The sequence below is a fragment of the Myotis yumanensis genome, unplaced genomic scaffold (genome assembly GCF_028538775.1).
Source record: "Myotis yumanensis isolate MYYU_CA2020_CCGP unplaced genomic scaffold, mMyoYum1.0.hap1 SCAF_4, whole genome shotgun sequence".
Classification (NCBI taxonomy): Eukaryota; Metazoa; Chordata; class Mammalia; order Chiroptera; family Vespertilionidae; genus Myotis; species Myotis yumanensis.
In genome coordinates, this window is record NW_027223755.1 from 76,592,408 (window position 1) to 76,619,166 (window position 26,759).

The following is a 26,759-nucleotide window of genomic DNA, read 5'->3' on the forward strand; positions in this document are numbered from 1 at the left end:
TTTCTGCTTAATATTTTTAACTGATTCTTAGAGAGAGAGGAAGGGAGAGGGAGTGAGAGCTAACCATCAATCTGCTGCCTCCTGCATGCCCCCTACTGGGGATCTGACCGGGAATCAAACTGGCAACCTTCCAGGGCACAGGACAACGCCCAACCAACTGAGCCCCAGCGGCCGGGGCCACCCACGCTTTTCTTAGTGCTGGACGGTGTGGGAGGCTTGTAGTGCTCCCCCTCAGTTCATCAGGACCTGGCATGAAGGGCAGAGCTTGTCAATGCACAGATTCCCACAAACTAAATGATCGCATCCACATGTCCGTTGGACCACTGAAACTGACATGCCTGTGAGAACACAGAGGTCTGGGAGGGGACAAGCAGGAGGGTGTGCCAACGCGTACCTCATCCTCCCAGAATCCTGACTCAGAACACTTCATTTCGTCTAGACTCTTTCATCGAAAGGAGGATATTAACTAGGAAAAATAACAGAAGACTTTCATTTTTCTTTAAAACTCCACATATCCCATTGGCAACTTATGGGAAAAACTTAACTCAACTAGAGCTATAATACTTTTTAAAATTTTGGAGCTTCTCTCAGTGGGTCAGGCTCCTTCTTTTCCACCTAAGAATAGAATGCCTTGAAGAGAACATTGAACTATTTTATAAAAATTAGGAGCAAAAGAAACTATGTTTACAAGTTGTGGTTTATGATAAGATAAAAATATTATTTTAATTAGTTGGCATATTTACATACATCTGCATATATGCATATCAGCATCTTAGTATTATTGATTTCACCATTCATATGTCCCAACCATATGTCAGGCATAAACTAAGGTGTGAGGGACTTTAAAACACTGACCTCCTGGAGCCCCTATTTTGGGGGCCAAGAAGGCATGAAAAGAGGTGTTTATAATGCATGTAGCTGAGGGGTATTGGGACTGTGGCCCCTTTGTCTCCCGTTGTCTGTTTTCCCTGTCCTCATTGCTGTCTCCCATGCAGGACGGCACGTATGGGCTGAACTGTGCAGAGCGCTGTGACTGCAGCCACGCAGACGGCTGCCACCCCACCACGGGCCACTGCCGCTGCCTCCCCGGATGGTCAGGTGAGAGCCCAGGAAATGGGAAACGTGCCAATCTATGCCCAGCGCTACTCCTTGCTATTTCAAAGACACACGCACAGGTCAACTGTACAGAAGGAATGAAAATAGAGTGGTCTCCAGTAAGCTGACACATTTTTACCCAAGAAACATTACTATTAGGCCTAATGAACCTGTAATCCAGAAAGGACTTTTTGTTGAACTGGACAGGGCAGTTCTCCTGAGCCTGCATGGAAGGTCCAGCGGTCAGAATTCAGGAGGCCAGAGGGGAGAAGTGTGAATTTCTTTGAAGCGTTTAGCAAGACCTCTGTGGTATTTTGGAGCATTGAGGAAAGAATGATTAAAATAAACCATAGGAATGTAATTGAGCTCACCTTACTGAGACAGAAATATTAAATATTAACATAGTCAATATGCAAATGTTAAAATATTCATTACTAGAATTTGAAAGTTTTAAAATGTAGTTTTTCTTATAATAATGTTTGTCATAAAAATTCATAATATGGTTGAATACCAATTTTCTAACCAAATTTCTCCTTATTTATATCACTTCATGGTTTCAGCCAGGAAGTTTAACAGACTAACAGAGGTCTTAAAAGAAGAATGGTTTTCGCTCATGATGTACAGACATGGAAGATGGCACTAAATGCCCAAACAAATTGGGATCATGTTCTTTTTTATACACCAATTCAAGCCTATACTAAAAAACAAAATAAACAAACTTTTAAGTACGTTTTAAGAAACAGTATGACTGGCAACGCAATAGGACAGTTATTAAACATTGGGATGAACGAACTGAGCAATTGATGACCATTCTGCTGAAAGTAAAATAAAATGTTGATTGCTGATTTGCCAATTTAAAGTGAAACCTTGTTGTACTAGGGACTGGGTTAGAGGTAGATAAATGAACCAGAACTTCTTTTTAAAATTAACTTCCCTTTGAAGCCATTTGTGTTTGAGTGTGTATTTATGTATGTATATGTATGTGTGTGTGTGTGTATATATATATATATATATATATATATATATTAGAGGCCCGGTGCACAAAAATTTGTGCACTGGGTGGGGGGAAGAGGGGGGTCCCCCAGCCCGGCCTGTGCCCTCTCGCAGTCTGGGACCCCTCAGGAGATAACGACCTGCTGGCTTAGGCCTGCTTCCGGGTGGCAGAGGGCAGGCCCAATTCCTAAGTGCAGCCCCTGGTCAGGCTCAGAGCAGGGCCAATTGGGGAGTTGGGGCGCCGCCTCATCATGCACAGAGCAGGGCGGATTGGGAGGTTGCGGCGCCACCCCCTGTCATGCACAGAGCAGGGCTGATCAGGGGGTTGAGGCGCTGCCCCCTGTCACGCATAGAGCAGGGCCCATCAGGGGTGTTGGGGCTCCGTACCCTGTCACACACAGAGCCGGGCCTATCAGGGGGTTGAGGAGCTCCCCCCTGTCACGCACAGAGCAGGGCCCATCAGGGGGTTGAGGAGCTCCCCGCTGTCACTCACAGAGTAGGGCCGATAGGGGAGTTGGGGCACCACCCCCTGTCACACACAGAGCAGGGCCAATCAGGGGGTTGGGGTGCTGCACCCTGTCACACTCAGGCCAGGGCCAATGGGGAGGTTATGGCTCTACCCTGTCACACACAGAGCAAGGCCCGTGAAGGGGGGTTGGGGCGCCAACCTCTATCACCCACAGAGCAGGGCCGATCAGGGGGTTGGGGCGCCGCCACTGTCACACTCAGGGCAGGGCCAATGGAGAGGTTATGGCTCTACCCTGTCACACACAGAGCAGGGCCCGTGGGGGGGTGGGGTTGGGGCGCTGCACCCTGTCAAACACAGAGCTGCGGGGCAATCAGGGGATTGGGGAGCTCCCCCCTATCAGGCACAGAGCAGGGCAGATAGCTCTCAGGCCTCGCTGCTGAAAACATCAATACAATGTTGCTAAAGCCCGGTTGACTGAAAGCCCGTTTCTGGGGTTTTGTTTATCTTCTATGTTTGCAACATAATACATAGTTGCTTAGAGTTGTAGCTCAGAGGCCGGCAGCGCAGGCGGGGAACGTTGGAGTCTTCCTTCACTGCAGCAAGCAAGCCTCATGTTCGCTTCCAGCTGCCTGGCTGCCAGCCGCCATCTTGGCTGACAGTTAATTTGCATATACTCACTGATTAGCCAATGAAAAGGGTAGCGGTCATACACTAATTACCATGTTTCTCTTTTATTAGTGTAGATAGTATATTTGTATCTAAATATATCTGTATATAAATTTAGAGAAGAGAGGGAATTTGTAAGAGAACTGTTTCCATATTGATGCTTTAGTATCCTCCAGAACATTTTCAACTTGTCCGCTAAAAGAAATTGGTAGTAACAAGCTAAATACCCTCTTTAGTGGTGTTATGGATCTTTCAGAGAGAATTTTGTGCCTCCATACTAGAGATGTCATATTGAGGAAGTTATGGAGTCAGGGTGGTCTTACTTTTAAGCAAAAATGCATCCAAAGAAGATTCTAGAGCAGGGGTGGGCAAACTTTTTTGACTCGAGGGCCACAATGGGTTCTTAAACTGGACCGGAGGGCCGGAACAAAAGCATGGATGGAGTGTTTGTGTGAACTAATATAAATTCAAAGTAAACATCATTACATAAAAGGGTACGGTCTTTTTTTTTTTTAGTTTTATTCATTTCAAAAGGGCCGGATCCGGCCCGCAGGCCGTAGTTTGCCCACGGCTGTTCTAGAGAAATAATAAGTAATATTTTGAGTGCTTACTGCAGGCTTGCAACTCTATGAGGTAGGAAATATTATTTTCTCCTTTTTACAGATGAGGAAGCTGAGGCAAAGACATGTTAAGTGACTGAACTAAGGTCCCAGAGTCAATAAATGTAAGGGACAGGTTTGCAAATGCTCCCCACTATGTACCCAGCGCTTTTGACTATTGCACCCACCTGCCATCACACTTATTCCAGGAGGTGCTGGAGGATAGGGCACTTATGCTGAGATTTATTTTCACTCTGGATGAAGATCCAGCGCTCTTTTTCTCTCTCTCTCTCTCTCTCTCTCTCTTTCTCTCTCTCCATACACACACACACACACACACACACACATACAGAGCGTGTCCCAAAAAATGTATGCAAACTTTAACAACTGATAGCCCAATTTTGAAAATGAAATATCCTATCTAATAATAGACAAACATGGTAATTGACCATACCTTCACTATGCCTCCCATTGGCTAATCAGAGTGATATGCAAATTAACCGCCAACAAAGATGGCGGCTAATTTGCATACTGCAGGCAGGACAGGTCAGCGCCAACCCACCTGCCCTGCCGGCATCCGAGCCTGCTATCTGCAACTCGGGGTGGCAGGCATCCCGTGTGCAACCTGACCCAGGGCGGCGGGACAGTGTGGCTCCTCTGTCACCCCAGCTTCCTCATCACAGCTCCCTTGGGGGCCTAAGCCTTTAGTTGGACATCCCCGGAGGGCTCCCTGGCTGCCAGAAGAATGTCTGACTGCAAGCTTAGGCCTGATCCCCCGGGGAGTGGGCCTAAGTCGACAGGTGGACATCCCCCAAGGGGTCCTGGACTGCAAATGGGCACAGGCCGGGCTGAGGGGACCACCCCCCCCCCCCCCGAGTGCACAAATTTTTGTGCACCAGGCCTCTAGTCTACACTAATAAAAGAGAAACATGGTAATTGGCGTACGACCGCTACCCTTCCCCTTGGCTAATCAGCGTATCCTTATGCAAATTAACTGTCAGCCAAGATGGCGGCCGGCAGCCATGCACTGAAGCGAGCAGGGAGGTTTGCTTCCTCCAGGAACTGCAGACTCCAACGTCCCCCCCCCCCCCCCCCCCCCCCCCCCGTCTCACTTGCCGGCCTCTCAACTGCAACTCTAAGCAACTATTACTATGTTGCAAATAAGAAGCTAAACAAAACCGGCTTTCAGTCAGCCCCAGACCGCAACATTGTATCCATTTTTTCAGCAGCGAGGCCTCAGAGCTAAAGCTGGCCCAGAATAAAAAAAAAAAAGAAAACAAGGAGCGGTTGGGAGCTTTTAGTCAACTGCCAGCGGGAAAACAGCCCTCAGCCCCTCACCCAGACTGGCCAGGCACCCCAGTGGGGACCCCCACCCTGATCCAGGACACCCTTCAGGGCAAACCAGCCGGCCCCCACCCATGCACCAGGCCTCTATCCTATATAGTAAAAGGGTAATATGCCTCCCGGCACTGGGATCAGCGGAGCAGCGAGGCTCCCGGCACCGGGATCAGCGTGACAGGGGGCAGCGCCCAAACCTCCTGATCAGCCCTGCTCTGTGCCTGATAGGGGGGGAGCTCCCCAATCCCCCGATTGCCCTGCGGCTCTGTGTGTGACAGGGTGCAGCGCACCAACCCCCTGATCGGCCCTGCTCTGTGTGTGACAGGGTAGAACCATAACCTCTCCATCGGCCCTGCCCTGAGTGTGACAGTGGTGGCGCCCCAACCCCCCTCCACGGCCTTGCTCTGTATGTGACAGGGTAGAGCCATAACCTCCCCATTGGCCCTGCCCTGAGTGTGACAGGGTGCAGCGCCCCAACCCCTTGATCTACCCTGCTCTGTGTGTGACAGGGGGCGGTGTCCCAGCTCCCCTATCGGCCCTACTCTGTGAGTGACAGCGGGGAGCTCCTCAACCCCCTGATGGGCCCTGCTCTGTGAGTGACAGGGGGCAGCGCCCCAACCCCCCTGATGGACCCTGCTCTGTGAGTGACAGGGGACAGCGCCTCAACCCCCTGATCGGCCCTGCTCTGTACGTGGCAGGGGGTGGCGCCGCAACCTCCCCATTGACCCTGCCTTGAGTGTAACAGGGGGCGGTGCCCCAACCCCCCAATCGGCCCTACCTTGAGCGTGACTGAGGGTGGCATTGCAACCTCCTGATCCCCCCTGCTCTGTGCATGATGGGGCGGCGCCCCAACTCCCCAATCGGCCCTGCTCTGAGCCTGACCAGGGGCTGCACCTAGGGATTGGGCCTGCCCTCTGCCACCCGGGAGCAGGCCTAAGCCAGCAGGTCATTATCTCCTGAGGGGTCCCAGACTGTGAGAGGGCACAGGCCGGGCTGGGCCCCCCCCCCCCCCCCCCAGTGCACAAATTTTTGTGCACCGGGCCTCTAGTATTTTAATAAACACTGCCTTTATAATTATTCAGAGTGTGTGTATACATATGTAATAGCTTTATCGAGATATAATCATATGCCATAGAATTCACCTATTTAAAGTGTACAATTCAATGGTTTTTAGTGTATTTAAAGAATTGTACACCACAATCCATTTTAGAAGATTTTCATCACCTCCAAAACTTAGTGCTCATTAGCATTAATTCCCTATTTACCCCCAGTCCTTTCTACTGCCCCCTTTCCCTAGGCAACCGCTAATCTACTTTCTGTCTCTATAGTCTTGCCTGTTTTGATATTGTTTGGACTCGTACAACACATGGTCTTTTGTGACTGGTTTCCTTCACTTAACATTTATTTGCAAGTTTCCTCTCTATTGGAGCATATGTCAGCACTTCATTTATTTTGACTGCCAAATAATATTCTATTGCATGGGCAGACCACATTTTATGTAGCCACTCATCATGGATAGATTTTTGGGTTGTTTTCACTTTTTGGCTATTTTTAATAATGCTTCAATAAATAAATAAATATATATATAGTTAGAGGCCCAGTGCACAAAATTCTTGCACTCGGGGTGGGGGGTAGGTCCCTCAGCCCAGCTTGTTCCCTCTCACAGTCCAGGAGCCCTTGAGGGATGTCCGACTGACGGCTCAGGCCTGTTCCCTGGGGAGCACGCCTAAGCTGTTAGTCAGACATCGTTAGTGCTGTGGCAGAGGTGGGAGAGGCTCCCGCCACCGCCACTTTGATTGCCAACTGTGAGCCCCAACTGTGAGCCCGCCTTCTGGCTGAGTGTTGCTCCCCCTGTGGGAGCGCACTGTCCACTAGGGGAAGCTCCTGCATTGAGTGTCTTCCCCCTGGTGGTCAGTGCGCGTCATAGCAACTGGTTGTTCTACCATTCGGTCTATTTGCATATTAGCCTTTTATTATATAGGATATATTTAGAAGTGGAATTGCTGAGTCATAGGGCAATTCTAACCTTTTTAAGAATTAAAAAGAATTGCTAAACTGTTTTCCAAAGTGGCTGCATAATTTTACATTCCTACCAGCAATGTATGAGGGTTCCAATTTTTCCATATCCACGCTATCACTTATTATTATCTGCCTTTTTATTATAGCCATTCTTATTGGTGGGAAATAGTATCTCATTGTTTTTTATTTGCTTCCCCAATGAGTAATGATGTTTAATATATTTTCATGTGCTTATTGGCCATCTGTATATCTTTTTTGTTGAAATAGCTATGCAAATTTTTGTTTGCTTTTTATTGGGATATTTGTCTTTTTATTATTGAGTTGTAATAGTTCTTCATATATCCTAGATGTATGTCCCTTATCAGATATATAACTTGCAAATATTTTCTCTCATTCTCTGATTTATTTTGTTCACTTTTTGATAGTGCCTGTTGCAGCAGAAAAGTTTTTATTTTGATGAAGCCCAGTTTGTCTATTTTTTCCTTTCTTTTGCTTATGTTTTTGTCATCAAATCTAAGAAACCACTGACTAATCCAAGGTCACAAAGATTTATGCCTATATATTCTTCTAAGAATTTTATAGTTCTAGCTTTTACACTTTATCTTTACATCTAGGTCTTTGATCCATTTTCAGTTCATTTTCTATATATGGTATGAGATAAATGTTCAACTTCATTCTTTTGCATGTGATTATCAGCACCATTTGTTGAAAAGACTATTCTTTTCTCCATTTAATTGTCTTGACATCCTTGTCAAAGATCAATTGACCATGAATGTGGGAGGCCTTATTTCTGGACTCTCACTTCTTTTCCATTGATATACACTGAGTGGCCAGATTATTATGACCACCCCATCAGTACAATGAAGGGAATTAGTTATGCAAATAATAATAATAATAAAACCTTGAGAGTATTTGCTTAGGAAGTTTTCAATATTCAGTATTTTTGGAAGTGTCAATGAAGTGGCCAGTCATAATAATCTGGCCACTCAGTGTATATATGTATCTCCTATGCCAGTACCATACTGTTTTGATTATTTTAGCTTGGTAGAAAACTTCAAAATTGGTAAGTGTGAGTTCTCCAACTTTAGTCTTCTTTTCCAAGATTGTTTTCACTGTTCTGGGTCCCTTGAATTTCCATATAAATTTTAGGATCAGCATGTCAATCCTGCAGAGAATTAAGGCGGAAATTTAATGAGGATTGAAACTATAGATCAATGTGGGGAGTGTTGCCAACTTAACAACATTGAGTCTTCAGATCCTTGAACACAGGGTGTCATCAGCAGCCTCTTCAGTGGTGTCTTTCAGTCCTTTGGAATTTGTTGAGAGCTTCTTTGGCTTCTGACGGGTAAACTGAAAAGAACCGTCATGTACTTGATTTCTAGTGTCTGAGAACTACCGTGGGAAACAGACCATGGCTGGTGTAATTGACTCTATTTTCTATTAATAGGAGCCACCCACAGACACAAGGACTCCATGGCCCTCTAGTTCCTCCTTGACTTGCAAAAGCTAAGATTACCCAGACTTTACAATATGTCGTTCCACCTTCTCATAGTTTCTGTTTGGCTCTCAGTTACTAAATGTTAAAACTACATTATTTCAGGGATTAAAGCAGATTTTTGTGACTTCAACAGGCTTCTTGAAGCTCTCAAATGGAATGACCAGCACTAGGTTCTCAATGACCACAGTGAAACGAAGGAGCATTTTTAACCCCCAGCAAATTCAAAAATTCCCTTACAGAGAGGCCATATCATTTGTTTTGGGAAAAACTCCACCCAGTCTACTCTTGCCTTATGACTATAGAGGAAATGTGAGGTGTTCACTGTTCAAGTATCCACCTGCTTTGATGATTTAGAACCAGCCTGTGAAAGGCATACTCTCGCGTACATGAGCAAATCGGGAGCGAGGGTTTGGCCTGAAGCCAAGTCAGAAAATGTGTTCGTTGCATTCCACAGTCTGGGTCATGGGGTAAGACAAATTATCCCATCTGGCCTTAGACCTCTGGGCTCCTGTGGGAATGCAGTGGCTTTGTCACACAATGTAATCTGTAATCCTCTGTCCGTCTGTGACTGGTCCGCTTCTCCGAAGGGAGGAAGCTCTATCACACGTCGCCCACCTTTCCTTTGCTTCATGGTCCCAGTGACTTGTTTATCCGGGACTTCTGTGTGGGCATCAGGTCTGCAAGTATCAAAGGCTGCTGTGAAATGTGTTTTAGAGAGGTCATCCCCACACTCACAGAACGCACACGGAATAAGCAAGTGTATGTCGAGGAAAGAGAGTTCCTGAAGTTCCCAGACAGTACCCTACACTTGGACCAAGAATTGGCTTTTTATTTTTTTTTTTCCTAAAAGAAAAGTAAAAGAAGTGTAGCCTCTGTTATTTACACGGAACATCATTACATTTCGAACATTGGATGGGCTCCTGGCTTTTCATCGCAAACCTGTTTTGAGTAAGTCCTTTTGAAGGACCTTTTCCAACACAAAGGAAGGTCTGCTGTCCATTCAAGCATCAGTTTCAGGGTTAAATCAATAGCATCGGCCCAGGGAAGCAGGTGCTTCTTTTCCTCTCCTCCCGTTGCTACAGGTGACGTGTTGAGACCTGCCGGGCAGGGTAGCAGTGGATGGGATGACAGTGAGGCTTTTGTGAAGGAATCGGTGAAATCTAACACGGGGACTTGCGCTCATCTCCTGACCAAGCCAGCAAGACGGCCTAGAGACACCAACAGGGCTCGGCCACTGGCTGCAGGAGAGGCTGCCAGGCCTCTGAGTTTGGAGCTAGAGATAGGGGTTAGAAGAATTGTACCCCAAATTACCAAGAAATGGATACACCTAAATTGAGGAAGTCCTGTGCTAACCAGATATGCCAAGGAATTCAGCTTGCTTTCTTACCAGGGGGCTCACCCACCACTCCTCATCACTTCACCCTCTTTTCTAATGTTTGACTGCCTTTTTATCTTAAAGGAACCAGAACTCTTATTTATTTCTACTATAATTGATAGTCCTATTTTAAAGTCATAAAAAAGTATTCATAGTGTACTACCATATAGATTAACCAAAATATGCATGCACTTCTATTATATGTGGTCATTTAAAACCTTAATTTATTGACATTTTTAGCCAGTGGACTACCTTATCAAAAAGGGGAAGATTGCAGTGAAAAAGGAAAAAAAGGGGAGGGGGGAAATGAAACACCTTTTCCTCATTTTGAAAAGCCAGTCTCATTTTATAGCCGTGTGTGTGATAGCTGTGTCTTGCTACTCTTGTTCTTGAAGGGGAGCATTTCTGTGACAGAAGCTGTATAACCTGTTGCAAAAGGCTACAGGAGGCTTAGGGATGCATTCATACCAGAAAAAAAGTAACATGCTAAATGGATAAAAAAGAGATTAGGATGCCAAATAGCCCCTAGGAGTCATGGGAAAAAGAAAGGGACCAGCAGGGCATGGTATGATGTGAAGAAGGGGAAGAAGGGGAAGAAGAGGAGGTAGAGAGGTGAGGCACTCATCCAAGCCCTGCCAGGAAGTGGGGGCTTTGGGTGGAGGAAACCTGGAGGCAAGTTCATGAGATATTGTGGCTTCTCTACTCTGCTCAGCAAGCAGAACTAGGCGTGCAGGGGTCCCAGCCCCTCTCAGAAGGGCATTGCCCTTTCCAAGCTTCCCCAAACACAGCAAGTGTGACCAGCTGAGTAAATGAATGGCTCCTTCAGGTACTCGTCTGCCCTAAACTGACCTCTCATGCAGCTGAGAGATGCCTGAATTGTTATAATAAGGGGAGGTCTACCTTTCCTTGGCCAGTGACATGTAAGTGCAAATTCAATTGCAAATGAGCTTTAATGAACGTGCATGCACCCAATCAGCCACAAGTGCAAATGACACGCTATCTGACGCTTTATGGTTTTGAAGGGTGCAGAGGAGAGTGTGTATGCAGGAACATCAGTCTGTCTATCTACATGTCTTGGGGGGAGGGAGTCATGTAAAAGCAGAATGTGGGGGTCTCCGAAGGGAGGGTGGATGGAGGGACTCGCCTTCCCGAAAGAAAGGCTGCAGAAAAAGCCCAAGTTCCCTGATCTCCCAACCTGCCTCGCAGTCTGTTCTCCGCTTTTATCTGGGTCCAACCTAAGGCAGGCCATGCTTTCTGGTGTTTATGTCTTATAGCTGCAAATGCACACATTTCTGATTTATAGGACTTACCAGTATGTTTTTTTTCAAAGCAGATTATTTTTTAATGGATCTTTACAATTTGCAGTATCCAAATAAACTTGACAAATTTAATAACCAGTCATTGAGTGTTCCCACAGTGCTTAGGTGCTGGGAACATGAAGATAAGTAGCACCAGCTCCTGGCCTGCTCCGTTCTCTCGGGCAAACACTGCGTGGGCAGAGGAGAGCACGCCAGTGAATAACCTCTTACACTACAGTGTGCCGTCACTTCACTGGCCAGAGGGTTACAAAAGCAGAAAAGTGCTATGACTAAATACTGTAGTCCCTTTCTCCTATAACCACCAAGCCCAATTATTATTAACACATCTCTCTCTTGGCTCTAATATATGTTTAACAGCTTATTGGTCAGGAACAAGACATCAAATTGAAATCATTTCATTCATTCACTTACGCCCCAAAATTTCAATACTGGCATAAAGAATATAAACAATTAAGCAAGACAAGGAGTTTGGGGGTTATCTCGGAGAGGGGGAAGTAACGACACTCCAGATGATTCATTCATTTGCCGCATTCATGGAATCACGAATGCCTGGTGAATGCTGATTTCCCATTGAGGCTGCTGGCCTAGGCATCAGGCATTAAAGGCACGGACATTTCTTTAGAGCTGCTTAGCTGAAGTTTATCGCGATCATTCAGCCATTGCCTAGCAACTTGTGAAGGCCATGAAAGAGCTCTTTGTCCCCAGGCCTGGCAAAAACAGTCCCTCTCACATCTCCTTATCAGCGTTAGAACATTTATCAGGAAAAAAGGCTTCCATTGAGCCAGAGATTCCTGCACATTTAAAGATACTCCCGAGTTTAGGAAGTTGTTTCCTGACGTAGCTCATATGAGAGCTTTTATCTGTGCTTTGGGAAACATTCCACAGAATTTCCTCAAGGTGTCCCATAATTCTTCTATTGCTTTATAATTTGGGCCAAGCATTAAAAAACACAGACCTGAGCTCATGAAAGTTTATCCTCTCCAAAAGAAGCAAGGCAGACACTTCCACCCCCTTTGCAGGGAAGGGTCACCATGTGAGGTGCACAAAATGTGACTATGCCGGGCTTCCCGACTTCACCCCACTTCTCATCACTTCTTGGGGGAAGGAAAGAATGACACGGTTGCTCCATCCAGTTGGAAAATGGTCCTGAATATCACACTGAAAAGGGACAGGGCTTATGCATTCATTCAGCAAATATTTGACACCTTGCATGTGCTAGGCACTGTAGTCAACAGAACCAGGCACCTTCTCTCCTTCGTGGAGCTGCCAGAACTCATCAGTGACCCCGGGTGAGTGTGGGGAGGGGGCTGCAGCCTTCATCTGCATCCTCTCCTACATTTCTCTGAAATTCATCTTCCCCTGCATCCCAACTACCATTAATTTAGTTTAAAACGTTGTCGTTTTTATCTTTTTTTTTTTTTTAACCTGGAAAATCCCAAACGGCCACCTGAAAGGTCTTTCTTCTCCCAGGCTCATCTTCAAAACAGCTTCTGCCCCCCTACAAACACACGTTTAATTATGCACATCTCCTGCTGAATTGTCCATTTGGTCCCTGTTAGCCCTCTTACCAAACTAAAGGGGTTTGTTCTCCCGTGTGCCTCAGAGCCCAATCAAGGGCAAACGGGACTTTGCAGCAAAGAAAATAAAGGTTTATTATTTAAAGAAATGGTGTCAAACTGAAACCATTGCTCTAAGACCTAGTTCCCCAAGTCTTCCAGGGGATGCTTGTATAAGGGACAGTCATTAATCATGGCAGAGGTAGGGTCGTGGTCTCTACTGATGGGTCAGCGCTAGGATAGGGGTCGCTGACCATTGCCTCTGGTCCTGATGTCAGCCATGGTGTCGCTCTGTCTGGTTTCACACCGGTGTGGTTGGTGGGGCCATCCTGCTTTTCTAGGTCTGGACCTGAAACACAGCCGAGGCCTAGATGTTATCTTTAGTTGGACTGAAATATTGTCTCTGTGGTCAACAGACTGGAGCCTTTGTTCCTAAGATTAGTTGACGGGGTCAGAACCTCATTGTCCTGAGGGCTTTATGATTAACGAAGTGGTCGTGCCAGTCAGGGTGCTGGATGAGGCCAGTTTGAATCAAAAGGAAAGAAAGGAGAAAAGATCATGTTAAAGAACTGAAGTTTCTGTGTGGTTACAGCACCAGGAGGAAGCTCACACTCCACAGTGCAGATTTCTTGGCTCTTCTACATGACCATGCCTGGCTGCCCTGAGGACTCTCCCACTCTCAGCCCCATTTCTCCTGTCCCCAACGTGCCATTCCAGAAGGAGAAGACACATGCTTCTTTGGGCTTCTGAGCCTTGCATCCAACTTTTCTTTCTCTTGGAACCCTCCTCTGCCTTCATAAGCTACCTGCTCCGACCGAGATCCCCTAGCAGGGTTGGGCGTGCCTATTCTGGGCCCATTCTCACTCTAGAGTTAGAGGTCTTTCTCAGAGAACCTCTCACCAGCAAGCCAGCAGCTGTCAGACCCCATGAATGTTTACTGAGTTGAATTTTCTCTTCTGTCTTTGACAAACAAGGAAATAAAACACTGTCTTATAGGACTCTAGCAAAGTTGGCAAAGACTAAGATGAGATCAGTGGAAATAATTCATGAATAAAATACACACACACACACACACAGCCAAAAAAAAATGGTTAAAGCAAACTTACAGTTTTCTATCCTGGAAAAAGGTTCATGCTATGCCTGGCAGAGAGGTCATATCAGTAACACTTACCCTGGTATCCCCTCTGTAAGTCTCATGGCCTGAAATTTCACACTTAGAGATTTATTTCTTAGGCTCTTAACATGTATATTTCTTAAAATATCAATATTCTCTAGAAAAGGTAACACCTCAGCAATAATAAATGTATCTTATCCTTTCCTGACTATAAGATGGAGGGAAAGATACAAGGGGCGTGAAGGGGAGGAATAGCAATAGGAGAAAATATCGGAAAAAGAAGACAGCTTCACACTTTTCCCTGATTGAGATATACTGTATGTTTGTCTTCAAACAGGTTAGGCATTAATACCTGCAAAGTGATGACTCACTTTTACTAATGATAGAGAAAAAAAACATTGAATTCTTAGGGGGAGTTGGTAATAGAATTGTTACGTTACTTTAAAGGAAAGACTTCATTGCAGTCATAAGAGTTATTTAAAAGTAAGCTTGGTTCTGTTGAAATTTGTGTATAGTATGTATATGATTGGAGACAGAGATTTGATCGATGATTTCTAGAATTCCCTGAGATGGTCTGGAAATGAAATGATGGGTAAATCATGTGAAATGAGCTTATCTTTGCAATGGATCTCCTTGCTGTATCGAGGGCCTTGTTGTGTGTATGAAAATTACCTCGATAAAGTTGATTATGACTGATGGTTGTGCTAATCAGCTGAACAAACCTGTTAGGGAAGAGGAATCAGATATGAAATAAAAGATCACTTATTCACATTTGTCAACCTGCCCACGAGTCATTTATCTTAAGGGCTCTGATTGAGAATGTGCTAAGTCATATGTAAATCATGATAATCTATAATGGCAAAAGTCAGCATAGACTTTTGGATATAAATTGCACTCCATTCCATCTTAACTGCATTGATTAATGTGAAGGAGAGATTGGCAAGCATCTGATAAACTATATCACTATAAATAGCTAAATCTCCTATTTCCCCACGTTCCCACTCCACCAAAAAAAAAAAAAAAAAAAAAAAAAAAAAAATGCCAAAAATCAGGATGAATTTTCAGGATGATTTTGAGGTTGACAAAGTAATTACTCAGCGTTGACTTCTCCAGAATCCCAACTGGGGTTTGCCTGGGTGGCTCCCGATTAAAATGGCCAGGATGTCAGAATCTCCACGAAGCAGGCGTCCCTAATTCAGCGGCTGATACACGGGAGTCCCATTCACGGTCAGAGCTCAGGAACTGAACTTGAACAGAGTGAAGCCTTAGCAGATTACTCTCCTCGGTACTTCCTTCAGATGCACAAAGAAAAGTTTAGGTTTGCAGCCCCCTTGGAAGTGATTTCCTCCTCTGTGCATTTGGTGCTTCTGCCCTGTATAGACATGAGTCACAGCACCAGACAAGATTCTATGGCCGGTGAATCACATTGGGAATGTGGAGTTTGCAATTCCATTTCAGCTTTTCAAAACAGATTTGATTTTTTTTTAATCATATATTTGTGAACTCCAAAAAAAATCACAGTAGGTCAAAATTCCCCATCTTATGCTATGGGGAACTCTTAGACCCTAATCAACTTATACCAGGACTAATCTCCTTTCCCCAGCCAGCAGTCCAAGCTAAAATAATAGTCTATTGTTGCTTCAAGCCAGACACAGTGAGGTCTGTGTGCTTTCATGCCTACTCTACCATGTGGGAGACTTTCTGAAGGAAAAATCAGTCAAAAGTGAAAAATGTGCTTCAGCAGAAATGGCTGTGTACCAATTAGCAGTGTTCACATTCTGGTTTGGGGCTCCGTCTGTTTTAAGGTTTGGGCCATGGTAACTTTTCTCCTAATCAGTTGAGAAGCAAAACCTGCAATAGCAACATTGCCTTCTCAGCTTCCTTGGTGCTGCGGGGTGTGGGTGCTCTGTAATCCCTGAGTGTGTGCGTGCTTGTCCGTATTGTGTTTCCACTTGGTTGAAGGCCAGCCGTCACCAGTTCTCTACTAATTACAACTCATTCTCATTGCCTGTCAGGGTGAAGAGCATTTGAGTTGTGAAGAATTCAGACATACAAGAATGGAGCCCCTGTCTTATTTCAAATACAAACTTACAAAGGACACTTCCATTTAATTCCAATAAAACCAGGGTTTATATTTTATATTTGCAACTTGGGTTTTTCTTTATGTTCCCTCTAGGCATTTTGTTCATTCATGACTGACTCTAAAGTTTCAGTATTTCCAGAGTGCGAGTTAAACACCTACATAGTTTCATAAGAATCGTTAACTTAGACAACAGCTATAAATAACATCGATTGTGATATCCCACCTATAGCTGCTCAAAGTCAGATTAAATTTTTAAAGTGGAATTTGGTGGCACAGATTTCTGTGCTGTGTAGTGTAGCATCAAAATAGTTTAAGATTGTGTGGGTTTTTGTGTGTGTGTTAATTCTCACCTGAGGATATTTTTAATTGATTTTTTTAGAGTGGAAGGGAGGGAGAGAGGTAAAGAGAAACATTAATGTGTGTCTCTCACATTGATTGGTTGCCTCCCCACATGTGCCTGACCAGGGGCAGGGATCCAGCTTGCATCCAAGGTAGGTGCCCTTGACCATAATCAAACCCATTCTGAGGGCCAATGCTCTATCCACTGAACCAAACCAGCTAGGGCTAAGATTGTGTTTATTTGATTGCTCTGGGGAATGGGTTTTCTTTATGTAAAACAATATAACCACCTTTTATTTCTCATCTTTTTACACTTTGTCTTTTTCTCTGTAAAAATAAAGAATGGAGCGGGAAAGAGGAAATCACTCAGAGCTAAATGATGCAATCGTTTTGATAAATGTTGCCTTTAATAGAGCCTTGGGCTTTCCTTTGTTCTCTCCTCCTAAAGAGGAAAGTCAGTATAACCAAGGTGTTTTATTCCTTCCCTTTATGACTGTAGGAAGCAGTCCTGGGATTATTTTAACCTTAGGATGATACATGATCACGCAGTATATGATGGCATGTTGATGTGTATAAGTGGATTTTAAACCTTATGCCATCTCCACTCGCTGTTTGCTGGGATAACTCAGCTTTGATACCAAGACCTTGGTCCTTGTGCCTGACTCAGCCTCCCAGAGGCACCCGCCTGCCCTGCCTCTCACTCAGCCCTGCCCGTGTGTGTTGTCCCAGGTGTCCACTGTGACAGCGTGTGTGCGGAGGGACGCTGGGGTCCCAACTGCTCCCTGCCCTGCTACTGTAAAAACGGGGCTTCCTGCTCCCCGGACGACGGCATCTGCGAGTGCGCGCCAGGGTTCCGAGGCACCACTTGCCAGAGAAGTAAGTGTTCCCTTAGGCGGCAGTCTCTCCTCCTGGGGGCACCGAGTGAGGGTTATTATCTCTGTCTTCCTCTCAGCGAGTAGGGACATCTGTGGCAGTTGAAGGCAGAAGGAAGTATAATGGGCACCCTGTCCTTTGCAGAGCCGGCCTTCATAGCACATCCCGGCTTTTATTCCTTCCAACCTTCCAGGATTGACCTAACAGATGGGGCTTTCGCCATTTTTTCCCCAGTAATGATTTCATTGCCTCATTGGCATCACCATCGGGATATGTTTCTTGATCCTGCCTTAAATCTTGCAAATGGTGTTCCAGAAATCCATTGACCTGTAAATATTTTATTAGGCAATTTGGCATTGGCCTTATTTCAATTACTAGAAGTCAACATCAGCCAAACCTTGTGGCAAATCATGCATCCTGCTAGTAGTCTGAAAGTTAGTACTATGGGGGACATAGAATTGCCGAGTTTAAAATGGGGGCTGTTGACATTGGTCAGTTGAAAACTTAAGTTACGAAATGACCCATAAGATTTTACTAAATCTTCTTGTAAATGTTTTCAAGAAAGGAATATAGGACTAACTATAAGGTACATTATTCTAATTTTTAAATTACTTTGTTTTATTGAGAGCTCTATGCAGTTGTCCTACATTTAAATCCCAACTAATGTCTTGGGAAGAACCTAATTATGTAGTGTTTTGCTTATTCACTTTTCAGCCACAATCATTAAGCTGGACCATGTAGAGGAGGCACCATCTTTTAATTCTGACTATAGATCTATGTATTGCCAGTCATGACTAAGTGAAGGGTCAACACATGGCTTGAGAGTATTTATTTTGGCCTTCTTAGAATTTAGATTTTTATTTCCTTCTTTCATTTATTTATTAAAGCCTTTAGCTCTATGCCAAACCTCAAGCTAATTGGAACCATAAATGGGAAAATAAAGGGGACGAAGTCATTTGCCTGTCCTCGGGCAATTCAGAATTTAGTGTCTTTTTTTTTTTCATTATGAAAGAATACCCTGTTTCTTTGGTGGTTGTTATTTTATACTTGGAAAATTCTCAGTATCATTAAAAAATGTTTTACTCATAACTTGAACTAGATCTCGATGTGGAATAGGAAAGAAAACTATTTCAGGAAAGATAACTGTCGATTTCCATTCTTGTTTCAGTCTGTTCCCCTGGTTTCTATGGGCATCGCTGTAGCCAGACGTGCCCGCAGTGTGTGCACAGCAGTGGGCCCTGCCACCACATCACCGGCCTGTGTGACTGCTTGCCTGGCTTCACAGGAGCCCTCTGCAATGAAGGTAAGGCGCAGTTTGGGAGAGACACCTGGTGATGAGCAAGCCCGTGCGGTCTGTCCTCAGGCTCCCAGGGACCTGTCTGCAGCTACTAGCTCTCGATGCCTCCAGGGGGCTGGGTTTGCAGCTTCTGCAGATAATGACGTTGAGCTTTGGAAGAGTCGGCTTGCCACTCCAGCAAAGCCTCTTTATTCTCTGAGCGGTGCTACACTTCAGCTTTAATTGCAAACAGCCTCCCATGAAAAAATCAATCTGAGGAAAGATTTTGCCTTCTTGAGCGAAAAGTTATGAAAGCATATTTCTAGAAATGTGCTGGTGTCTCCTGGTTCTTGATGCCTTAATGAGGGCGTGTGGCTTAATATGTTTGTAAAAACAAGCCCATTCAGGATGAAGGATGATGTTAGGTGGAGGCAGCTACTAAACGGGCAGCTGGGCGGAGGACCTTTAAAGTTCCCTGCTGTCCCAAGAGCCCAGGGATATTGTGAGATGAACGTAATGATGAGTTACTGACCTATAACTTGTTCACAGTGTGTCCCAGTGGCAGATTTGGGAAAAACTGTGCGGGAATTTGTACCTGCACCAACAATGGGACCTGCAACCCCATTGACAGATCTTGTCAGTGTTACCCGGGATGGATCGGCAGTGACTGCTCTCAGCGTAAGTCTCGTCTGAGAAGAACTGATCAACCATTTTTATTTGTTTGTTTTCAACTCTTTGGGTTGAAGTATGAGTGGTTATCTAATCAAGCAAACTATATGAATAATTATAAGATATTATTTTAAAGTTTAAATGACTTTGTTTTTGCCATTAAGAGCTCCATGCAATGGTCCTATATTTAAATCTAAATAATGTCTTGAAAGGAACCTAAATAAATAGCATTTTTTTGCTTATTTACTTTTCAGTGATTCTTCATCTGTAAAATGGGGGTCATGCAATCAGAAAATCTATGCTAAGATTCACTCCAGACCTCAAGTGGGAGATATTATTTTTCCCTTGCTCTTGGGGGAAAAACATGTGGGGAACTTTTTTATGGGAGACTTTCTTCATTTTTAAAAATTACTTCAGATTTATTTATTGTCTTTTGGGCCATATTTCCCACTGGATAACCATATAGAAATTATAGGCGGTCCTCCTTTGAAGGAGTTATGTTCTTTAAGCGTTGGTATGAATAAAAACATTGTTTGACTGGGTTTTTTGGTAAATCAAATCATTTTACCCCATCACCTTACATTGCAATTTCACAGATACTTTATCTGAGGTTCTGATGGCCCTTCAATGAGCAATGACCCCTAAGATTTAGTGTTTTTGTGTGTTTTTTGTGTTTTTTTAAATATATTTTATTGATTTTTTACAGAGAGGAGGGGAGAGGGATAGAGAGGTAGAAACATCAATGAGAGAGAGAAACATCAATCAGCTGCCTCTTGCACGCCCCCTCCTGGGGATGTGCCCGCAACCAAGGTACATGCCCTTGACCGGAATCGAACCTGGAACCCTTGAGTCCGCAGGCCAGTGCTCTATCCGCTGAGCCAAACCGGTTAGGACTAGTTTTGTTTTTTCAACTCTAAGAGTTTAAAAATCTATTTTAGATTGAATCCAAGATAACTGAAGATTTAGTTTTATTATTATCTGCTCTTTCTAAGTAAGAAGTTTTACACGTAAACCAATTCTTACATACAACGGGGCACCATAACATTTAAAACAAGCCTCTTGTGACATCTCTGGAACAGGCTGACAAGTGCCAGCTTCTAAGATCAAAGACAAAAATTACATGGCCCTGGTCCCTAACCTCTCTCAAGTCACATCATTTTTCTATCTGATCTCTGCTCAGCAGCCTCTCCTCAGAGAGTCCCTTCTTAAAGAAGTAGCTCCGTCATTCCCATCCCCTTAACCTGTTTAATTTTTTTCATAGTACTTATCACCGCTGGTTTTGGGTTGGCTGGTTGGTTTGCCTGCCTTCCCTACTAAAAGAAGCTTCTGGAGGAGAGCCTTTCTCATTCTCTGCTATCACCTTCGTTCCCCAAACAGTGCTGGGCACAGAGGTGCTCAGTGTACATGATAAATAATGAAATCTGTGACCTTGAGGTGATTCCCGCTCTGCTCTGCAGTCTGTGAATGAATTCCTGTCAGTGGTGCTGGTTGCTGTCACAGTCAGCATTGCCATCTGGGTCTTATGTGTGGAGCATGTGCTTCCTCAGTCCTGGTGCACACTGCTAACCTCTCATGTGCAAGGAGCTGTGTGTGTGGGGTGGGGGTGGGGGGGCATTGGAACCTTCTCTGCTGAGGTGGCCTCGGATCTCACAGAGCTCTCCACACCTGCTGTGCTTTCAGCTTGTCCACCCGCCCACTGGGGCCCGAACTGCATCCACACGTGCAACTGCCACAACGGGGCCTTCTGCAGCGCCTACGACGGGGAATGCAAGTGCACTCCCGGCTGGACGGGGCTCTACTGCACGCAGCGTAAGCGGCCAGCCTCCCGAACCCAAGGGGAGCCCCACCCAGGAGGACACAGCCTTTTCCGGTGCACCCGCGAGCTCTCCTGGCATTCGAGGGCTTGGTCTACCCACCGACCTCTAGACATCTCACTCTCTACGTGGTTAAGAGCTGCCACGTCCCAGGGTTTCTGTCTGTGTCATATCAGGGCCATGAGGGGGAGCAGTGCTTGCTATATGTAGATGTGGTGGGGGGCAGTGTCTTTCTCTTCTTTAAACAGACCCTATTTTTATGGCTCAAACTCCTTTTCATGCATTCTACACGCACTTGGTTAGAGTAGGTGACAGTGATTAGAAAGGGAGCGAAGGCGACAAGCCTCCACCTGCCATGCTCTGTGCTCTTGGAGAAGATCGAGTCCATGGCTCTCGAGTTTGAGCGAGCTTCCCAACCACCCGCCGGCTCAGTCAGCTGGCCCCGCTCCCAGCGTGTCTGATCCGGGAGGGCTGGGCTGGCACCAGAGAACTCACATTTCTAACAACTTTCCAGATGGTGATGCCAGTCTGGGATCGTGCTTTAAAAATCACTAGTCCTTTTTTCCATTTTGTATCCCATAGAGTCCTGACCATTTCTTCTTCTATAAGGTCATTAGCGTCATAGGTTATAATGTGCAAAGTACTCCCCATCTTGGCACTGTTGGGGGAAAAAAGACTAGTCTCTACCCTCTTGCCTTTCATTGAGTGAAGGAGAAAAGACAGGAAGGCATGTATCATGATTATCATTAATACTCATATATAATTTTAAATCGCAGAAGTGAGCAAAGAGAGATGAGTCAGAGATTAAGCAACATTTGTTTAATACTAATTAGAGAACATAAAGAATAGGCTGAACAAACCTTTTGGAACTTTCTAGAAAAGGGTATAGACCTTGAGTCATGATTTGAAAGGGAGAATTGGCAAGGAGGAAGGTTGTCCCAGGCATATTCTGCCGAGATTGTATATGTACATAGAAAGGTTTTTGAGCTCCTTAGGGAAAACACCTTGTAAGTTGTTATCTATAATTCTAAAACCAGGACCTGCTTCAGACAGAGGAGCTTTTAAGTGGACATATCACAGTGCAGTGGGAAGAGCAAGGGGGTCTAGAGGCAGACCTCCCTGCGTTTTGCATCGTCACCCGCCATCCTGCCATTTGCTGGCTGTGCGCACTCAGGGCTCAGTTCCCACATGCAGGGTGGGATTATCCATCCCTGCGTTTCTGGGCTTCTGTCAGGAGTCAGTGAGGAGGCATGAGAAGAGCTGGCACAGGCTGGGTGCTAAATGAGTACAATGGCCACAGGGAGGCTGTCGCTGCATTCCAGCATCTGGGTCTGCCTCTTCGTCCTGAAAGCTGAGGCTTCATTAAAACTTCCCTGTAAAAAAAGGGGGAAATAAAAGGCACATGTGATGCTTGGAACCAGCCGTGGAACCAGCTGGCGTTGAAGCTTTCTTGACTCACAGAGCCCTGAAACTCTTGCCGGTCAGCGGCCGGCCCATTGAAGCCAGTAGGGCTGTGCAAGAGTCCCGACGGTCTGGGCCTTGAAAATTGTGCCTCGGTGGGAAGGCGAATTGCTTTGTTATAAAGCACCTGCCAAGTGCAGGGATGTTTCAGTTCATCATTTTACCACGTATCTTCAGTGAAGGAGATCATATTATCGAAGTGAGTAACACATACGGCGGACAGGTATCAGAGTTGGAGACATTCTGTACCAAAAGTAAAAGCATTCAGGTCTTTTTAACATAAAGTACCCACTTCAGTCCATGGAATTGGAGTCCAGGATGCTTGTAGTTGAGTGAAAGAATGACAGGAAATGCCCAGACCTTGGCAGGGTTGAGGATGCCTTGTTCGAAGACACCAGCCGTGCCTCCAGGGTACCAGTACTGGTTCACCTGCCAGGTGTGGAACTGCTCTGCCTCCGCCTCCTCACAAGAACCCCTTCTTGGGACTTCAAAGAAGGCTTTGTGACAAGCTGACACGTGCATCACTGTCTTTACTCGCTCTCTAGTGGCTCAACGTCTTTAAAATGTTGGAGGCAAGAGCTGTGCTTCTCCTCGGCAGCCTCTTGACTCCTGCTGTCCTTCCTCCTCGCACAGGCTGTCCCCTGGGGTTTTACGGGAAAGACTGTGCGCTGATATGCCGGTGCCAAAACGGAGCCGACTGCGACCACATTTCCGGGCAGTGCACCTGCCGCACCGGGTTCATGGGGAAGCACTGCGAGCAGAGTGAGTACGAGAACACCACATCTCTAGGCGGGCTGTCCCCCCACAGAGTCACTTTTCCTAGATGCCTGAAGATATTTTAAGTTTTTTCAGCTGGCGGCTGGTCACCAGCATGGTTGACTTCCCTTCAAAGACCTGGCCACCTTGGGATCTTTGCTGTCTTTTTCCTCAAAATTCTTCTTCTGAGTAACTCCTCATTGCTCTGGGTGGAGGGGGTGTGGCTCCAAGACTGAAGACAGAATTCAAGTTTTCCATCTGTTCATCCTGGCTCCCTCTTCCACTCTTTCTTATTTTTGGAACGTGGATGCTCAGAGCTTTAAAAGAGCCAGTCAAGCTTTCTTTATGGCAAAGACAGAGCCCAGGTCTCTCGCTGAAGGAGATTGCATTCAGTGGGCCAGGCTGGGTGTGCAGGAGGCAGAGGGGCTGGGTGCCCAGGGCCAGCCCACTATGGGTGAGCGAACAAGCCTGTGCAAACATGGCCACCCTTCTGACAACCTCGTTTAGAAAGGTTTTATACTGTTTCTACTAACAACTTCTCATATTTGCCTTAACAGCCTTCAAGACAACATCTTACCTTAAAATTTTGTTCTAAAAATCCCATCCTGGGAGAATATGCTCTGTTGGAATTACCCACCCTTGGTTTTCCATTTCTGCCCCACCAGCTCTGCATCTCCTCACGAGGTTATGGGAACATTTAGTCTCGGACTGAGCATTTCGGATTAGTTTACTATTCTTTTCCTCTGGGACTTTCAGTATTTACGAGGAGTAAATAAATACTTAGAGCTGTAAGGGGCTGACTTTACAATGGTAATGGCAGGAAAAGGAGCAGGAGATTTCCTGCTCACCAGAGGGCACAGTCTTGGGAAGGATGAAGCAAAGATGACAGGCCTGCAGGAGCCACATGGCCTAGAAAGACTGATCAGCATAGGAGGATTTGGCAATAAAGTGTTGCCCTCCACCAACCCACCAGCACCTCACAGCACTACTGGACAGCCCAGTAAAATGTGTTAACCTTAGAATATTTGTGCATATACTCCTGCCTAGCAAATATAAAAAGAGTGATGCCCAAGAAGCAGCCTGGACAGAGAAGGCCTGATTTTAGTTTTGCTCTGCTAGTTCACTTAATCATGAAACAGATACTGAGTCACAGAGCTACCTGCACATCCCTTGGTATATACAAATATTGTGCACATTTATGCAAATGTCTAAACATATGTGCACATACATACAGGGGTGGGTCAAAGTACGTGAATCACAGTTTATTCTTGTATTATTATTTATTAATTAGAGGCCTGGTGCATGAAATTTGTGCACAGGGCCGGGGGGGGGGGGGGGGGGCGGGTCCCTCAGCCCTGCCTGCAGCCTCTCTAATCTGGGATCCCTCTCACAATCCAGGACTGCTGGCTCCCAACAGCTTGCCTGCCTGCCTGCCTGATTGCCCCTAACTGCTTCTGCCTGCCAGCCTGATCACCCCCTAACCACTCCCCTGCCAGCCCAATTGCCCCTAACTGCCTTCCCCTGCCAGCCTGGTCACCCCCAACTGCCCTCCCCTGAAGGCCTGGTCACCCCAACTTCCCTCCCCTGCTGGCCCAGTCACCCCTATCTGCCCTCCCCTGCAGGCCTGGTTGCCCCCAACTGCCCTCCCCCGCAGGCCTGCCCCCCCCCAACTGCCCTCCCCTACAGGCCTGTGTCCCCCACAACTGTCCTCCCCTGCTGGCCATCTTGTGTGTTGGACTGATGGTCAATTTGCATATCACCTCTTTATTATATAGGATTATTGTATTATTTTCCATATGAACAACTGTAAGCCTATTTTTGCCCACCCCTGTATCTGTATAGAAACCGGATAAGCTCTAAACTGACTTAAGCTTGAATGGCAGACTGTAACCACTCTTATTAAATAAAAGCCTCTTAAGTGCTTCCATGATTATTCTGAATGACAAATTTGTAAACAGAAACCCTGAGCTGGACAGAGAACTCTGATAATAGTAGCACATTGCCCCCTGCTGATCTCTCTACAAAAGAATCACTATTTTGTCATGATGATTTTTAGATTTAACAAGCCTATGCTAAGCTTTGAAATTCATGCCCAAACTTAGTAAGTCTACATCATAAAAATCCCACTGTTTCAGTCTTTCAGCCTTCCACCTGCAAATCCAAATTTTGAGCCATTCTTTGGTAAGTGAAGTTCTTACCTAGAAAATTAACAAAACTTGCCCCCCTCCTTCTTCTCCTTCTGCTAGCTAATCCAAGTCAGAATATGCCATTGGGAAGATCCCTGGGCCTGTAGTAAGGTATACTTGTTCTCAAGAGAGCATCTCTAGTTTATACTTCTCAGTCTGGTCCCCTTCCATCCCATAGCTTTGCCTGGTGGAGTCATCACAGGTTGTCCTTAGTCAGTTCCATTGGAATTCCGCAGGCTCTGTGCCTACTCATCCAGGAGGTGGGTACATAGAAGCTGAAAGTGTCAGGAGCTGTGATGAGGGGCTCAGTCTCCAGCCTTGTGTCTCCTGGCCTGTGAATTGCACCATGAATGCTGGCCAGCTCTCGGACACTTTGGGTGGTACAAGTCTGCCTAAACAGGGATCCCTGAGAGGGGTGGCCTCCAGACACTCAGGGTCATACAGTAAGAGACAGCCTTGCCCCAGATTCCCAAGGCTGAATGGGACTTTCACTTCCTTCTCAGAGTGCCCTGCAGGGACATATGGCTACGGCTGTCGCCAGATATGCGACTGTCTGAACAACTCCACCTGCGACCACATCACTGGAACCTGTTACTGCAGCCCAGGATGGAAGGGGGCACGGTGTGATCAAGGTAAGGATTCTAGTAAATAATAACCACCACCTCGTATCGTGTGACCACCATCCACCCGACATGAAGTGTTTCGGCCTGTGTTCTCTGATGTAATCCTCACCATGACGCTGCAAGGCACAGCTGGTCATTCATGTAGCTGCCAGGTGGATGCCTTATTGTTGCTGTCCTACAGATGAAAAAACTGAAGCTCAGAGAGGTTGAGTAATCTGCCCAAGGTCATGCAGCTACTATAGAACATGTCAGGGCTTTGATGTCAGATATCCTAAGCTCATGAACTTTCCATTGCACCTACAATGTTTTTTAGTCTTACTGAGGCATGATTAACCTATAAAAAGCAATAAATATATACAATATATGTACAGTAACACAGAGTATACAATTTGATAAAAATCTGACATGCATACACCCATGAAACCATTACCACAATAAAGAGAATGAATATATCCATCACTTCCAAAACTTTCATCATGTCCCTCCTTTCCAGCACTACTCCCGAGGCCCCATCTACTTTCTGTCTCTATAGATTAGTGCAGTTTTTAGAATTTCATATAAAAATGGAATCATACTGCACACTTTTTGTCTAATTTTGTTTACTTGGCATAAGTATTTTAAAATTAAACCATGTTGTG

At 45.6% G+C, this 26,759-nt stretch overlaps 1 protein-coding gene across 6 annotated transcripts in view; it reads left to right on the plus strand.

Annotated features, from left to right (window-relative positions):
• The window catches only part of MEGF10 (multiple EGF like domains 10), a 369,913-nt gene that overhangs the window by 330,626 nt on the left and 12,528 nt on the right, over positions 1-26,759 (plus strand). For 5 of the 6 annotated variants that reach the window (XM_070412562.1, XM_070412566.1, XM_070412563.1 and 2 more), the window contains 7 exons: positions 996-1,098; positions 17,193-17,339; positions 18,505-18,639; positions 19,162-19,290; positions 20,962-21,090; positions 23,190-23,318; positions 26,002-26,130. In XM_070412562.1, the coding sequence (XP_070268663.1) occupies positions 996-1,098; positions 17,193-17,339; positions 18,505-18,639; positions 19,162-19,290; positions 20,962-21,090; positions 23,190-23,318; positions 26,002-26,130 (901 nt within the window). Of the gene's footprint in view, positions 1-995; positions 1,099-16,056; positions 16,206-17,192; positions 17,340-18,504; positions 18,640-19,161; positions 19,291-20,961; positions 21,091-23,189; positions 23,319-26,001; positions 26,131-26,759 lie in introns of those variants that run through there. The other variant, XM_070412568.1, reaches the window with a different exon arrangement.